We start from the raw sequence: 17,648 nt of genomic DNA, 5'->3' as shown, positions 1-17,648 counted from the left end.
TATGATCTATCCAGATTTGGGTAGTGACAAATCTTGATATAATATGTGGATCTCACTGGTCTTTGGAACCATCTCAAGTTGTTTAGCACTAAGTAGATTTTCAGGTTAGGCAGTGAACCAGATACTCACCTTCCAAACCTTTCAGGGCAGCAGAGAAGATAAGTGATGCCAATAGAAAATGTGAGTGGTATAGAAATTGGCCGGAGGGCCCAGAGAGGGACTATCCCACTGCAGTGTGGTGGCAGAGATGATAGTGTAAATGAGGGTGAGTAGCCAGCTGACACGTGGAATAGAGGTGTTGGGATGCTGCCTAGGCTCTGCTGTCACCTGGCAGAGCCACTTCCAGTTGCTGGGTGTGTCTGTAGTCAGGTTATTCATTCTGTCAGGACCTAACTGCTATTCTTACCTGCTTTCCAGTGCCCAACCTTTGCAAACAGATCTGCAGCCACCTCTGCCTTCTGAGACCTGGAGGATACAGCTGTGCCTGTCCCCAAGGCTCCAGCTTTATAGAGGGGAGTACCACTGAGTGTGATGCAGGTAGGAGCACTGCCCGAGCAGCCACAGGGGCTGGGAGCACTCCTCTGCTGCCGGCAGGAATCTGAAGAATCCCTGTATGCTGGGTCCTTGCAGCAGAGTGGGGATGGCTGGAAGGAGGGATAAGGGATGTGGGAGGTATGAACAGAGCTGAGTGGGACTTAGGGGGCAAACAGAACCATGTTCCAGTGACTGCTGAGAGTTATTTGCTAAGATCTGTAGAAATATAGATTCAGTGCCCCTAAATCTATTGCTGCGTTGTTTTGTAAAAAACATTTTGAAGAGTGACTTTTTATAAGACCTCTACCTCAAGCTGGATTCCCGTTGCCCCAGAATCCACTCAACCTTAACTGGAGCTCCTCAGGGTAGAGAACCATGTTCAGTTTTGACAACTGAAAAAGGGCTACCTTTTGAAAAGTGCTTTATGTTATAAGGAGATGAAGACCAGCATGAGGAAGCTGTGGTTTAATTCTCGTCCCAAATGCTGTGGGTGATCTATTCTTGGCAAGACTTTTTTCAATGACTCTTTTAAGGAGTTAATAAGCCAGGCTGGAACAACTAGTGTCCCAAACTAGCATCTGGTGCTGGAAAAACCTGTGAAAAAGTCATCCTGCAATTCACTAGTGGCCCATTTTATGGCTCACATCCTTGGGGCCTTCCCCCAGTTTTAGCTGATGGGGAAAGGAAAACGCTTAACCACCTTCTACCACCAGGGGGAGCAGGCAGTTAGACCAGGGACCACCGTTTGATTCATTCCAAATAGGCTGAAAAGTTGGCAGGTTTAGGGAATGAATCCAGGGAGAAAAAAACTGCTTCTTGTCTCCCCTCTTCCCCTACTCTTGCACTCATCCCAACGCTACTGGGGAAATATTGATAGGAATCCATTATTTCGAGCAATATTTGGAACAAAATGACAATTTCAGGCTTATGAGATTTGTTCTGTGCCGTGGATAGATTGTTTTGCCACTTAATGCAATTTCACATCGTAGGAGCAGTGTGGTCCTGGTTGTCAGCTCATCTACTACTTTTCCCATTTAAACTTTTTGCCAAGCGGATTTTATCAAGATTCTTGTTTTAAAGAACTTTAACCGAAGTAAGCACATGAATGATGGCAATCATTCCATATAGGGCTTCAGTTTGGTATAATAATTAAGCAATTAGTCCAGTGAGATTTCTTGAGTGCCAGCTATGTTTCAGGCACTGTTCTAAGTGCTAGAGGTAACAGAAGTGAACAAACCAGACAAGCTCCCTGTGTGTATTGAGTTTACATTCTAAGAGGACAATAAATAGAGAAGTCAATAAATATATAGTAGGTCAGGTGGTACTATGGAGAAAAGGAAGGCAGGGGAAGAGGGATGAGGATGGATTGGGTGGGGATTCTCCTTTAGATAGTGTTCAGGGAAGACCTGTCTGATACAGTGAACATTAAGTAGAGACTCAGATTGAAAGACTGAGCCAGGAGGGTATCCAGACTCTTTAAATAATATACACATGTGACCTATACTTATTAAGCACCTTCAACATATAAGACACTGAAGCACTAATACCCCGTCAGGCATATCCTGGGAGTATGTATGGGCCTAGCTGGGAGCAGGGACCTGGAGTAAGGGCAGTTTGGGAGGACTTGAAAACTCAGGAGCTCTCTAGCTAGCTGTCTATCAAATATCTCTTTATGTGTAGCTATGTGACTGCCTGTTGACTGATCAATTACTGACGCTTTGGTGCCTTTAGTTGAAGTTTCAAGGTGGGCCTACATTAAACTCTTGGTTTTAACTGAGTTCATGGAGAATTCTGAAAACTTCAAATGAGAATGTGAACATTTTAAGAGATTATTTTACCACTAGGTTCTTGTAACTATTAATATATGTGCTCCAGAGTCTAGTACCTCTCCATTGTTTTTTGGGAAAAATTCTATAAACTGCCTCCTTTCTTTCCACTAAATGTATGTTACTCTCCAAGACCTTAAGGAAATTCACTGGACTTAGGGGGAAGGTAAGCTTTGACAGGGAGACTAATTGGCTGGCTGGCCCGCCCCTCCTCCCAACCCTAAGCCAGGCCGGATTGCATGATGTGGGCACTCTGCTGAGTACAGCTGACTAACACTTGCATGGCTTTCCCTTCCTGCAGCCATCGAACTGCCTATCAACCTGCCCCCCCCATGCAGGTGCATGCACGGAGGAAATTGCTATTTTGATGAGACTGACCTCCCCAAATGCAAGTAAGTCTGAATGTTGAGGTCCCAGCTATAGGCCTTGCCTCTTCTGGGGAAATTTGAGACCTTAAAGTAGCCAGGAAAACAAATACAAGAACCTCACCAGTTCACTAATTCTTACATTTTAACCAGCTTGCCTTCCCTCGAGGGTGTCCACGGAGAACTGAGGCAGTGCCTCTTTAGCTAGAATGTGCATAGGAATCCTGTGGAGATTTGGTTCAAGATCTCCATTCTCATGCACACAGATTCTGCATTTCTAACAAGCTTTGGGTGAGGCCACAGGGTCTTGGACCACACTTTGAGGAGCAAGGAATTAGAGAAATGGCAGCAGCATTTTCCTACTCACCTGGTATTGTTAATTACAACAGGGCTGTGGGAGAAGAGCATGAGCAGAAAGACTGGGATGAAGATTCGGAAAGAAGATGACTGTGTTGAGAAAACTCTTAACATGGAGCGAGATAAATAGATGTCTTTAAAAAGCATTTAATGAAAGCATATAAAAGAAAAAAACATAACCATGGTTTCCATTTGTACTCTCTAAGGAAGCATTGCATAGATTAGACACCAACAGGTTTTCATGACCAGACTCACCCCATCAGTGCCACAGCTACTCCATTAAAAGTGAATTTCTAAAATCAGAGCACTGTTTTTTCTGCTTGTCTTCTCTTGGCAGAATAAACAAAAGTCATGCAGCATACATTGTCTGTTCAACATGTAATTTATGCAATCAAAGCTCTCTCTACTTCAGGATGTGCTCAGAAAAATGCAATAGAAGCCTAAGAACATAACAGCTAGTGAATGATTTTGTTTTTCCTTTCAGGTGTCCTAGCGGCTACACCGGAAAATATTGTGAAATGGCGTTTTCAAAAGGCATTTCTCCAGGAACAAGTAAGTTTTAAGAATGTGAGCAACCTGGAAATTACTCCTAGCCCCTACATTGAATGCTGTCACAGCTTTTCTACTTAACTCAGTCTTTGAAGGAGTGGTTCTAGTCCCCAGTTTCTGCCAGGATTGCGGGCTCCCGTGTGTTGATGTGCTCTCTGCTCTCTTCTTCTATAGCCGCAGTAGCTGTGCTGTTGACAATCCTCTTGATCATCATAATTGGAGCTCTGGCAATTGGCGGATTCTTCCACTATAGGAGAACCGGCTCCCTTTTGCCTGCTCTGCCCAAGCTGCCAAGGTCAGTTTCATTATGGGGAACATTGGTGTTTGAAGCCTAAGTAATTCATAGGAAGCCATGGGAAGGACTTAGTTTTCTTTCTGAGTTAAAAGAGCGCAATACGCAGTTCACCTATTCCACAGAAACAAAAAGTAGTGAGGATGTAAAGCAGTCACTTCAAATCACAACTTTAGTCAAATGCTTCTCTAAAGCCTGAGTGACAAGCTGTGTTTTGTAGTCCAAATGGTTGTGCCTACTGGTAGGTGTTCAGGTCAGAGAGAAGTGAAAAGGCAGCTGTGTGATGGCCCAGGCTTTATCCTTCTATGTGCTGGACTCTTTCTTTTAGATCTCATGGTTCAGGAATGTGCTTTAACGTTTCCAGGTAGCTAAGGGAACTTACTACCATATTTGACAGTGTAAATTCAGAGTGGGAATTGAGCATTACATTTAAGGAAGATTTAGCAATGTGGAGGAAAGGGTACTATTACGAAAGGTTGTATTTGTTGTTTTTGTTGCTGTTGTTGTTGTTGTTTTAAATAACAAGACACTATTTTGGTTGCTTCTTTCCAGCTTAAGCAGTCTTGTCAAGCCCTCTGAAAATGGGAATGGGGTGACCTTCAGATCAGGGGCAGATCTTAACATGGATATTGGAGTGTCTGGTTTTGGGCCTGAGACTGCTATTGACAGGTCAATGGCAATGGTGAGTATGGTTTCAAAATGATTATTTGAAGGTTGTCATTTATAGAATAAATACCTTTTATAAAGAATAAAATTCACCTAAAGAAGACTGAAGTACAGCAGTAGGCCTCTCAGAATAAAGTCTGCACTACACAAACCAAGTTAGGAAACATTAGGCTTGTTGCTGAAAGGTGTCTAAAAACATTGGTAATAAAATTGGAATTTACCCCTGCTCTAAGCCACGCTGTTGAATTGGAATCATGAGCAGTCTTAAGTTTAACTTGAATATTGAAGAGCTTTCTGGTTTTTTTGAGGGTGGTGTGTGGGGAGGACATGATATTTTGTTTTTATTTGATGACATTTTATATGTATAAAAGGAGTGGGGAACTATATTTTTCCTAGTGTCATATATTTTTCTGCCAATGTATATGATGGAATAAACAGTGATTTTAGAATTGGCATTGTCCAGACCACGGCTCTGTCACCTACTAAGTATGTGAAAATAGACATGGAGCTTGATATCTCTGACCCTCATTGTCCCTGTTGGTAAAACAGGTACAATAATACCTCCTGGGAGGACCAAATGAAATACTTTGTGAGGGGGCTCCCACAGTCTTGGCACTGAGGGGGCTTTCTGTAATCAGTATTGGGAAACCACTTTCAGAATTTTGTGTCTCCTTCAAATCTTTCATTTTTTTCCTTCCCTGAAAATATAATACTATCCATTCTTTTTCCTTCCCCTCTCTCCTTATTCTTCTTTTCTTCTTCCACTATTATCCTTTTCTCTGTTGCCCAGACCCAATTCCCAAGTGAGTTATTTAACAGAATTTGGATATAAGAAAAATGCTTCTGTTTCCTTGAGTTGGTAAATGAGTGCATGTTATGTTACTTTGCATAACAATTTGCCATATGGAGGCCTTGTGTTTTGCTGGTTTTTTTTTTTTTTTTGCAAGTTCTTTTTTGGGTAACTTTGGCATAGCACCTAGCATACTTCCAGGTGTGAGGAAGGCACCTTTCTTTGTGTGTGAACCAGATTAGTTTGGTGTAATCTCTCTTTCTCTCTCTGTGCCATCAGAGTGAAGACTTTGTCATGGAAATGGGGAAGCAGCCCATAATATTTGAAAACCCAATGTACTCAGTCAGAGACAGTGCTGTCAAAGTGGTTCAGCCAACCCAGGTGAGAAACCATACAGTCTTTTCTTTCAGTTACCGCTGTCGCTGGATGTTAATCTATTGAGTTATGTCTTCTTAGGATTTTCCTAACCTTCCCTCCAAATGGAAGGAAGCATAGTGAGTGGTCCATGCTGCAGCTGCCCTATCTGTAGGAACAGGACCAACCCAAGGACATAAGACCTGAAAACAATCAGAATCCTGTTCTGTTCCAAGTGGTGGAGGTTTGGCAACCATGCCGGGGCTGCTGACCAAGAAACTTTCATTCTGAGTAGTGTCAGAGCAAGAGAGGTCTGAGTCCCTCCAGGGGCCTGGTAAACACAGTGCCTGAAGCACCACAGCTTCTCTACAAATACTTGTGAAATGAATGAGTGGAGAATTGTCAGGTCATTATACAGGAATTTGGGGACTGGGCCCATTTTCTGGTTCTTGCTGCCATCCCAAGCATGTGGTTTGAGGTGGATTAAAGGGAGAGGGACCTCTTATGCTTGCTATTGCAATACTTTCCTGAAAAGTACAAAAGTCTCTAGAGTTGATGGGCAGATATCTAAATTTCCTTGTTGCAGCCTTGTCACTCAGTCATCTTTAAGAAGAGCTGGGAGATGAAATAGGAATATAGGTGAAGGGAATAACTTTTCATAAGGTCTGCATCAATAGCCGCAGCACCACTTCTAGTGCTTGTCAACTGCGAACATGTGTCTCCTTTATCACAACTATGGCCTTAGTGACAATGAATAACTGTCATTGTTAACACCTATGCTCCTTTTGGACTCGAGATATGGCACATTTTAATACAGAAGCTAGAAATGTTTATTTTACAAATATTTTGTGATTTTAAGATCAGAAATGTTTAAATCTTGAAAGCATTTTCCCTGATCCTTTGATAAACAGACATGAAAACTTTAATCACATGATAAAAGACATATGACATTTCATTTGACATCTTCACTTAAAATAAAACGAGGCCATGTATACAAATGCATATCCAAGTTTGAGAATAAACAAGTAATGAAGGTGAAAATATAGGAAAAGGGGTGAATTGTCTGCCTTGTAGTTTATTATATATTCATGGTAATTTGGTCTTAAAAGGGAACCTTGGAATTGTATGAATGTTATAGAAAAATGCATAAAAGATTATTAATTCTATTATTCTCATCTTTTCAAAAATTCAGCCTCTTTTTAGTAGTACTATGAAATCTTAATTTTCAAAGATAGGATTTATTAATATTCAAAGAAATTATTAAGATCCAAAGATAGGATTCTCAGTTCATCAGTGAGGTTGGGGAATTATTCTTGCTGTTCTTCTAGGATTTGGCTTCCAGTATATAACTAGAGTATCTTTATCCAAAAATTTGGTCAACAGTGGGAGTAAGAAGGCATAGAGAATACAGTAGAAATTGCAAGTAGTAAGTGAGAGTGGGACCAGTGAGGGATGTATTTGCCTCCCTGGATTAAGGTATGAGGTAACTTAGTGGTTGCTGCTCTTGATTTTGGGGCGGTGGGAGTGATGTTTAGTCCTGGCCTCTGGGTCATGCAATAAAAATGGTGCCTGATGATGTCTGTGGCAGAACAAGATGGCAAAAGGAGCCAGAGTTCGTACAAACTTTACAGCAAATTTTATTTACTATTGAATTCTTTCAAAATTGGGTAAAGGCCTTTAATATGTCCACAGGTGACTGTATCTGGAAATGTGGATAATAAGAATTATGGAAGTCCCATAAACCCTTCTGAGATAGTTCCAGAGACAAGCCCAACTTCCCCAGCTGCTGATGGAACTCAGGTAAGTTGCTGACTCCTGAAATAATGTGGGATTTGGAAAAACTTTGGGATGGCCGGGTTGTTATTAACCTTAAGCAAACAAGGGAGACTCTGACATGATCAAAGATCCCAAGATGTGCTGACTGTTAATAAATATAATTTTTTAAAAAGTCATAGATTGAAAAACTTTCCACCAAATAAAGCTACGTTCTAACATTGAGTTGGGAATAATGTTCCTTGTAACATGGAACAAAGAAGAACAAGTAGACTTCTGGATCCAGTACCTTCAGACCAGGGACATTTAAGTTGAGAAATAGACTCAGTATGAATAAAGATTTCACTGTGTCAAAGATACAGATGAAAGATTCTTCTCTGTGTGTCATGATTTCTCTACAGCATGCATCTTTATTCCTTTAAGCTGTTCTTCCCGCTCCTGCTATTACAGATCTTTACCACTAGATGGCACGAATTTACATACTCTGCCCATTCATTATCTATTAATTACTGGCCAACCAATCATCTACCTAAAGTTATTGCTCTCGATGTGTCAGGCATGGTGTTTAATACTGGAGACTGAAAGAAAAAAAATGCCAGTAGATGGAGCTTCTTAAACATGCCTGCAGGTCCTTTGTAATTGGTACACTATTTGTTCTGCAGGAAAAAATTCAATAAATATATTTGATATTAAACTCTGTATTAATGTGTATCATTAGTTTTAATGAATGCATATGCAGCTATCCCGATATTGCTGTTTGAATCTGGACAAACTGTTTTACCTCTGGGGCTAGAGTCCTCAATAATATTTCTCACTGGGGGCACTATTGGCATATTGAGTGGGACAGTTCTTTGTGCTACAAAACTTTCCTATGCACTCAGGGAATTTCAGTATTTCTGGTTCCTGTCCACTAAATTCCAGTAGTGTCTTCCCTAAATCATTGTGACCCCATAAATCACCTCCCGTCCCCCAACACCTGTGCACTCACTCTTAGTTGAGAACCACTAGGATCTGGAATGTCTCTGTTCTAAGATTCTATGACCAATTTTGTGAAGTAATGTAAAGAAATGAAAGTCTAAGAGTAGTTGGAAATTTTACCATTTTATACAGTCTTTATTTCTCAAATTCCATAATCTATAAACATTGATATCTGGATAACTTGGCAGTCTCACTATCACCTTAAACATTGATTTCTGTTCTGCTCATTTAAATCAAAATAAAATTTGAACTAAATTGATGCTGAGAAGAGTCTCTATAAGGTTTCTGTATGCCTTCTCAAATTCCCTTATTTCTTCTTCTCATGTCACACACACACACACACTCACAGACATACATAAATATTGTCTAGAAAGGAATTTTCAGTCTCATATTTTTCAAGGGACTAAACATTTTTTCTTTCAGCTGTATTAAAAATGGATTTTGAAGATTAATTTTCCACAGACACATGGATACTTGAATGTCATATATTTGGTCCTCCAAGCCTGAGTCAACCTCAAGCTAGTGCCAGATTTATTTTGTATTTTCAACATTTTTTCTCAGTCCATCTCTAGTCTAGTGATCTTCTTCACTAAATAGAGATTTTCCCCAGCTGGTGCAGGAAGGCGACTGTGGTAGGGAGGCTGAAACCTCTGCCTGCATGTCTGTTACCTCTGACCTGCATGTCTGTTATCAGAAACAAAATGTATACTGACAGGATCTTTCAAAGGAGAGCAGATATTCACTAATTGTAGTCCTTTCTTTCTCTTTCCCTTTATAATACCTTGGTTCCTCCTCTTACTTTTTTACATTAGTGAGGCTGAGACCCTCTAAAATGTGTCTTCCTTGATACGTCCAGGGATCTTACTGTATTTCTTGCGTCCTGGGCGCTGAGATAATAGCCAGCATGACTTAAAAGCAGTAGAAGTGCTTGAGTGAGATCACCTAGGTTGACTTGAACATGCCAGAGTCTCACAAATGTGTCTTTCATCCATAAATATGTTAAAAGACTAACAATTAAAAACATGGGCTGGGCACGGTGGCTTATGCCTCTAATCCCAGCACTTTGGGAGGCCGAGGCGGGTGGATCACGACATCAGGAGTTCAAGACCAGCCTGGCCAACACAGTGAAACCCCGTATCTATTAAAAATGCAAAAATTAGCTGGGTGTGGTGGCACATGCCTGTAGTCCCAGCTACTCAGAAGGCTGAGTCAGGAGAATTGCTTGAACCCGGGAGGCAAAGGTTGCCGTGAGCCGAGACTGCGCCACTGCACTCCAGCCTGGGCGACAGAGCAAGACTTCATCTCAAAAAAAAAAAAAAAAAAATCAGTTCTATCATTTTCCAAAAGTTACATTGATATGCATAGGATCCCCCAAGGAGACAGAAATGAAAGTCACCATTCCTTTTCTCCTGTTAGTAATTGCTTAACTCCAAGTTAGCCATTTCATTTTGAAGCAATGGCATCTAGGAGATTTTGGCCCGCCCCACTGAACTGTAAGGGCCCAGAGGCAGGGCTCTGACCTGAATGTCTTCATGTTCCCCTTGGGGGCACTATGTACAAAGCAGGAACTCACTTGAATGTGGGTTTAAGTGAAGACCTCTTCTACTTCTGTAGCCCTGTGTTCCCCACTCCTCCACAGGCTGGTCCCCTGCTTTCACAGAGTGAGAGACACCCCATAAAACCTGCGGGCTGCCTCGGCTTCTGTTGAGAGTAGGCTGTCTGTTCCCTTGTCTGGCAGTCTGTACGACAGGCAACTTTTCAGTAAGGCATGGGCCACGCACCATGGTCCAGCGTGATTCTCTTTGGGTTCTCCAGTTTATGGGCCCCTGGGTCCCCTGAGTAATCATTACCTGCCCTTCTACCTGCAATTCAGTTGTAGAATCTTGCCGTGACTCAGCAAATACAGGATAATAAGTGTACCTACCTCTGGGGTTTGTTAAAAAAAAATCAGAAACTTATAAAACGCTTAGAGTAAGCACTCAATAAATGTTAGATGTTTTTGTTATTATTATTATGATACAGGAGGGAATGATGAAGGGAGAAGGGATACTCTTGAGTTGACCAAAGAGTGTTACTTTAGGGAATAAGAGTTATAGTTGGGCTTCGCCATCCCCCCTCAATTTTCAGGCAGTCCCAGAAATCTCTTTTTCTCCAGATGCATCTTGTGTGTGTCTGTTTCATGTGTTCTCTCTATACTGAGGTAACCAGGTGGTGTGCTTGTAGATACTATGGCACAAATTCTATAATATATAAATTTAAAATCAAAGAAGTATTTAAAACCATTGGATGAAAAGAGCCCAGAGAGTTTCAGTTACTGTTCAGGGACCACAGGAGGAATTGAACAATTTACCACATGGGCTGAATCATGGTTCCAGGTCCCAAATTGCTTTACCCTTCAGTAAGAAGAAACTTTAAAATTGAGACAGGAGGAAAAGAAACCCACAAAATCATACCATTACTGAGAGGTTTTTGTTTTCCCCTTTTCATTTAGGTGACAAAATGGAATCTCTTCAAACGAAAAACTAAACAAACTACCAACTTTGAAAATCCAATCTATGCACAGGTAATTTTTAACAACTTTTCTTAGCACAGACATTTTTTCTTAGAAATTATGTGATTGGTTAAATTGGACACACACTTAGATTATTCTGAGCAGAGTGGCCACAAATAGTCTTCTTTATGAAAAACCGTGTATGTTGACCTTGGGGTAATAAATGTCTGATTCCTGTTACGTTGTGTTCTTAGATGGAGAACGAACAAAAGGAAAATGTTGCTGCGACCCCACCTCCATCACCTTCGCTCCCTGCTAAGCCTAAGCCTCCTTCGAGAAGAGACCCAACTCCAACCTATTCTGCAACAGAAGACACTTTTAAAGACACTGCAAATCTTGTTAAAGAAGACTCTGAAGTATAGCTATACCAGCTATTTAGGGAATAATTAGAAACACACTTTTGCACATATATTTTTTACAAACAGATGAAAAAAGTTAACATTCAGTACTTTATGAAAAAATATATTTTTCCCTGTTTGCCTATAGTTGGAAATATCCTGTGTGTCTTTTTTTACTTATGCCGTCTCATATTTTTACAAATAATTATCACAATGTACTATATGTATATCTTTGCACTGAAGTTGTCTGAAGGTAATACTATAAATATATTGTATATTTGTAAATTTTGGAAAAATTATCCTGTTACTGAATTTGCTAATAAAGGTGTCTGCTGATTCGGGTGGTGATCATTATAGTAAATGATCCAACGAGAAAAGGAATGACTTGGGACCTTTAGCTGTGTCTAAAGAAGAGGCACTGCTCGTATTTCCTATCAAATTATCTAGGAAAGGAGTCCAGGCCCCGCTCTTGGGTCCATTTTTACACATTAGCACTTAATTAATGTTCAATATTACACGTCAATTTGATTAATGGGTATGTTGATAGGGGCCACTATGTGTTGTATAGACATCTGGACTCGACTGTAGACTCCTCAGATAATACAGAAGGTAGAAAAAGCAATTCAGTTTGGCCCTTCTGTGTGTTGGGATTGTCTAATCAGAACTCTCGTTTCATGTGTGTTCTCTCACTAGCTGCCAAGGCAACATTTGTATTTGTGATGTCTATGAGGAAATCCCATATCATTAAGTGCCAGTGTCCTGCATTGAGTTTGTAGTTAATTAAATGAACTCTTCTGCTTGATGGACCTTGGAGCAATTTCTCATTCAAGGTGGTCACCTACCCCAGTAGCTGGAGCTCAGTAGCTGAATTTCTGAAACCAAATTTGTGTCTTCATAAAATAAGGTGCAAAAAAAAAAAAAAAAAAAAAAGAAAAGAAAAAAATACCAGTTAAGCAAAGCCTCAACTGGGTTTTTGTTTCTATGAAAATATCATTATAATCACTATTTATTTCCTAAGTTGAACCTGAATAGAAAGGGAAACCATTCTTTTTAAGCTTTTTATTAGGCCCTTTGGCTAAATGTGTACCTTCACATTAGAATGTACTGTACAGTCCAGATCTTTTCTTTAATTTTTTTTTTTTTTAAGAGATGGAGCCTTGCCATGTTGCCCAGGCTGATCTTGAAGTCCTGGGCTCAAGTGATCCTCCCAGCTCAGTCTCCTGAGTAGTTGGGATTATGGACGTGAGCCACTGTGCCCGGCTTCCAGCTCTTCTCTTAAATAGTGGGTATAGTCTGCACAATAGGGACCATGGCAGGAATACACACTTTCCCCTAGCAAATAGCGTTACTGACTCTCTGTGCTAATATTGCACATTTGTTGAACAATGAATGAATGGATGGATGGATGAATGAAACATATACTACTGATTATTTTATTCCAGAGTTCTCAAAATATTTGTTGCTCATATTTTGAGTGCTGATTGTAATTACTTGGAAATGTACTTTGATTAGATAAACAACTGGAAATAATGCTGCTGAAAAATTTCTAATAAATGTGTATTTTATCAGATGTTTTCTGTGTGCTTCATAAGACCTGGTCATGAATCAGTTGTATTTTGCTGTGTAAAAAGATTGAGGCTTTGAGTGCTCTTAGTCACACCAATTCTGTACCACTCCTTCCCGGAATTGAATCCAGAGCAATTTGATTGAAAATCAAGCCTCCACATTCATTTTGTTTGTGTCCATGATAGTCTGGGATAAGTTATAGGAAACAACTCTCCAGAAATGAGTAGATATTAGAGTCCCAGGTAACCACCAGTATAGCCAGTCGTTGAATGCTGTCCATGGCTAAGGCAGAGCAGGGAGTGCATATTCCTGTTTCTCCAATAACTAGTGTTCCCCTAACAGTCATTTGTTCAAGAGGACGATTTCCCAGCCAGCTCCTTTAAGCATAGGCTGTGAACCGTCTTCCCACTGTTAATCTCTCTGAGCCTCAGCTGCTGCCTCTATAAAATAGGGGGCTCGGTTGTGAGACCCCAATGTGGAAGTGTATATAGAGTGTAACCCAACACCCAGCATAAAATATACCCTCAATTGATGGAAGCCATGATTATCATCATTTATGAAGTAAAGGGAAAATGGAACAGCCATTTGTGTGTTTTAAAAAGTTCCTTGGGTGATTTAATGAAGAGTCTTGGTTGAAAATGATGATTCAAAATAGAAATGGCTGATCCTTCTTTTTTAGTGGAGGAGGTTACGGAGGTGAACAAGATTGTGTCTGGGCCTTTGAAAGGATTCACACATATCTTGTCTATAATGAGGCTGAAGAGCAGATGATAAAAAGTTTGCTTTACTGTCATTTGAAGGTGATAGGAAGGGCAGTAAATACTCCTGTACATAGAAATGGGAAAAGGTTGAGAAGATGGAAGTGCATATTCACATCACAGCACAGGGAACTGAGCCACCGCTGAAATAAATATACCTTTCCTGGATTCTTCCAAGGATCCTGAGAGTTGTTTGAGTTTGTTGCATATATTCTGGATATGAGTCCCCTGTCAAGTGAATAGTTTGCAAAAATTTTCTTCCATTTAACAGGTGGTCTTTTCATTTTGTTGATTGTTTCCTTTGCTGTGCAGAAGCTTTTTAGTTTATTATAGTCCCATTTGTCTATTTTTGGTTTTGTTGCCTGTTCTTTTGAGGTCTTAGTCATAAATTCTTTGCCTATAAGAAAGTCCAGGAGAGTTTCCCCTAGGTTTTTTTTTCTAGTATTTTTATAATTTTGGGTCTTACTTTTAAGCGTTTCATCCATTTTCAGTTGATTCTTGCATATGGTGAAAGATAAGGGTCCAATTTTTTTCTTCTGCATGCAGCTACCAATTTTCCCAGCACCATTTATTGAAGAGGGTGTCCTATCCCCCGTGTAGGTTCTTGTTAGCTTTGTCAAAGATCAATTGGCTGTTAAATATGTGGCTTTATTTTTAGGTTCTCTATTCCATTCTATTGGTCTAGGTGTCTATTTTTATACCAATGTGCCATTTTGGTTACTATACCTTTGTAGTCAGGTAGTGTAATGCCTCCAACTTTGTTCTTTTTGCTCAGGATTGTCTTGGCTATTCGAGCTCTTCTTTTTGGTTCCATTTGGTTCCATTTGTGAAGATTTTTTTCTAATTCTGTGAAGAATGGTGTTGGTATTTTGATGGGGATTGTGCTGATTCTGTAGATTGCTTTGGACAATATAGTCATTTTAACAACATTAATTCTTCCAATCCATAAATGAAAAAAATGGAATATTTTTTCATTTGTTTGTGTCCTCTTCAATTTCTTTCATCAGTGTTTTGTAGTTTTTCTTGTAGAGATCTTTCACTTCCTTGGTTAAATTTATTCCTAGGTACTTTTTTTTTTTTTTTTTGTAGCTATTGCCGTCTTGATTTTTTTTTTTTTCTCAGCTAGCTCATTATTGGTATATAGAAATGCTACTGATTTTTGTACATTAATTTTGTATCCTGCTACTTGACTAAATTCATTTATCAAACCTAGGAGTTTCTTGATGGAGTCTTTAGATTCTTCTGGATACAAGATCATATATCAGCAAAGAAGGACAATTTGACTTCCTCTTTTACAATTTGGATGCCTTTTATTTCTTTCTCTTGCCTGATTACTCTGGCTAAGACTTCCAGTACTATGCTGAATTGGTTAAAAGTGGGCATACTTATCTTGTTCCAGTTCTTAGAGAAAATTCTTTCAACTTTTTTCCGTTCAGCACAATGTTATCTGTGGATTTATGATATATTTTTTTTATTATTTTGAGGTATTCCTAGTTTGTTGAGAGTTTTCATTCTGAAGGGATGTTGAATTTTATCCAACTTTTTTTTTTTTTTGCATCCATTGAGATGATCATATGGTTTTGTTCTTCATTATGTTAAAGTAATGTATCATATTTATCGATTTTCAAGTGTTGAACCATCCTTGCATCCCTGGTGTAAATCTCACTTGATCTTGGTGCATTATCTTTTTAACATGGTATTGGATTCAGTTTGCTAGTGTTTTGTTGAGGATTTCTGCATCTGTGTTCGTCAGGGGTATTGGTCTCTGGTTTTCTTTTTTTATTATGTCCTTGTCTGGTTTGGGGATCAGGGTAATGCTGGCCTTATAGAATGAATTAGGGAGAGTTCCCTTTTTTTTTGGAATCATTTCAGAGGGATTGGTATTAGTTCTTCTTTGTACCTTGGGTAGAATTCAGCTGTGAATCTATCCAGTCCTGGACTTTTCTTTGTTGGGAGACTTTTTATTATGGATTCAATCTTGCTACTTTTTATTGGTCTGCTCAGGTTTTCTGTTTCTTCCTGATTCAGTCTTGGTAGGTAGTATGTTTCCAGGAATTTATCTATTTCCTAGATTTTCCAATTTGTCAGCATATAGTTGTTCATGATAATTTCTGACGATCTTTTGTATTTCTATGGTATCAGTTGTAATGTCTTCTTTTTCAATTCTGATTTTGTGTATTTGGGTCTTTTCTTGGTTAGTCTTGCCAGTGGTGTATTAATTTTGTTTATATTTTTTGAAGAGCAACTTTCGTTTTGTTAATGATTTATATTTCTTTAAGCCTCTATTTCATTTAGTTCTGTTCTGATCTTTATTATTTATTTTCTTCTGTTCATTTGGGGTTTGGTTTATTCTTCCTTTTCTAGTTCCTTTACGTGCATTATCAGGTTGTTAGTTTGTAATTTTTCTACCTTTTCGATATAGGCATTTAATGCTATAAAATTCTCTTTTAACACTGCTTTTGCTGTGTCCCACAGATTTTGGTATGTTGTGTTTCCATTTTTGTATGTTTCAAGAAATGTTTTTATTTCCTTCTTAATTTCTTTATTTACCCGATGGTCATTCAGGAGCATGTTATTTAATTCCCATGTATTTGTATAGTTTCCAAAATTCCTCTTGGTATTGATTTCTATTTTTACTCCATTGCACTCTGAGAAGATACTTGATATAGTTTTGATTTTTCAGAATTTGTTGATACTTGTTTTGTGGAGTAACATATGGTCTATGCTGAAGAATGTTCCACCTATTGATGAAAAGATTGTATATTCTGAAATTATTGGATAGAATGTTCTGTAAATGTCTGTTAGATCCATTTAGTCTAAAGTCCAGTTCACATTTAATTCTTCTTTGTTGACTTTCTGTCTAAATGATCTGCTTAATACTGAGAGTGGGGTGTTGAAATCCCCCACTATTATTGTACTGCACTCTATCTCTTTATATCTAGTAATATTTGCTTCATGAATCTGGGTGCTCCAGTGTTGGTTGCATATCTATTTAAAATTGTTATGCCCTCTTGCTGGATTGATCCCTTTATCAACATATAATGACCTCCTATGTTTTTTATTTTTGTTGCGGTTTTTTACTGTTCTCGACTTAAGGTCTGTTTTATCTGATATAACTACTCCTGCTTGCTTTTGATTTCTGTTTGCATGGAATATGTTTTTCCATCCCTTTACTTTCAGTCTATATGTGTCTTTACTGGTATGGTGAGTTTCTTATAAGCAACATATAGTTGGATCATGTTTTTTAATCCATTCGGCTGTTATATTTTCAGAATTTAATTTAATTTGTTTATGTTCAAAATTATTATTGATATGTGAAGCTCTGTTCATTCCTGTCATATTGTTAGTTGTTTTCTGGTTGTTGTAAATATTCTTTGTTTTTTACTTTTTCTCATGCTGATTGTCATTGTGGTCTGGTGAATTTCTGTAGTGGTATGATTTGAGTCCTTTTTCTTCCTCCTTCATGTGATTACTTTACCAGTGAGTTTTGTATGTTTGTGTGTTTTCATGATGGTAAATGTTGTTTTTTCACCTCCAGATTTAGAAATCCCTTGAGTATTTCTTGTAGGCCCAGTTCAGTCTAGTGGTAAATAAATTCTCTCAGCATTCACTTGTGTGGGAAAGACTATTTCTTCTTCATTTATGAAGTGCAATTTTGCTGGAAATTATATCCTTGGCTGGCAGCTTTTATTTTTTCTTTCAGCACTTTGGGTATGCCATCCCATTCTCTTCTGGCCTGTTAGGTTTCTGCTGAGACATCTGCTGTTACTTTGCTGAGGGTTCTTTTATAGGTTGCTAGATGGTTTTCTCTTGCTGTATTTAAGATTCACTCTTTATCTTTGACACTAAACAGACTGAGTATAATGTGCCATTGAGAAGACCATTTTGCATTGTGTCTTTTTGGGGATTACTGAGTCTGCTGTATCTGAATGACTAAATCTCTCGTTAGAC

At 39.0% G+C, this 17,648-nt stretch overlaps 1 protein-coding gene across 1 annotated transcript in view; it reads left to right on the top strand.

Annotated features, from left to right (window-relative positions):
- Positions 1 to 12,943, top strand: part of LRP2 (LDL receptor related protein 2) — a 219,547-nt gene extending 206,604 nt beyond the window's left edge. Inside the window, exons 71-79 of the mRNA XM_023189698.3 lie at positions 418 to 537; positions 2,662 to 2,752; positions 3,567 to 3,634; positions 3,806 to 3,926; positions 4,476 to 4,605; positions 5,659 to 5,760; positions 7,426 to 7,533; positions 10,976 to 11,047; positions 11,230 to 12,943. Of these exons, the coding sequence (XP_023045466.2) occupies positions 418 to 537; positions 2,662 to 2,752; positions 3,567 to 3,634; positions 3,806 to 3,926; positions 4,476 to 4,605; positions 5,659 to 5,760; positions 7,426 to 7,533; positions 10,976 to 11,047; positions 11,230 to 11,397 (980 nt within the window). The 3' untranslated portion in view covers positions 11,398 to 12,943. The remainder of the gene's footprint in view (positions 1 to 417; positions 538 to 2,661; positions 2,753 to 3,566; positions 3,635 to 3,805; positions 3,927 to 4,475; positions 4,606 to 5,658; positions 5,761 to 7,425; positions 7,534 to 10,975; positions 11,048 to 11,229) is intronic.
- Positions 12,944 to 17,648: the final 4,705 nt, after the last annotated feature.

The sequence above is a fragment of the Piliocolobus tephrosceles genome, chromosome 11 (genome assembly GCF_002776525.5).
Source record: "Piliocolobus tephrosceles isolate RC106 chromosome 11, ASM277652v3, whole genome shotgun sequence".
Lineage (NCBI taxonomy): Eukaryota > Metazoa > Chordata > Mammalia > Primates > Cercopithecidae > Piliocolobus > Piliocolobus tephrosceles.
Note: the sequence above shows the minus strand (reverse complement) of the source record. Positions and strands in the feature narration are given on the sequence as shown.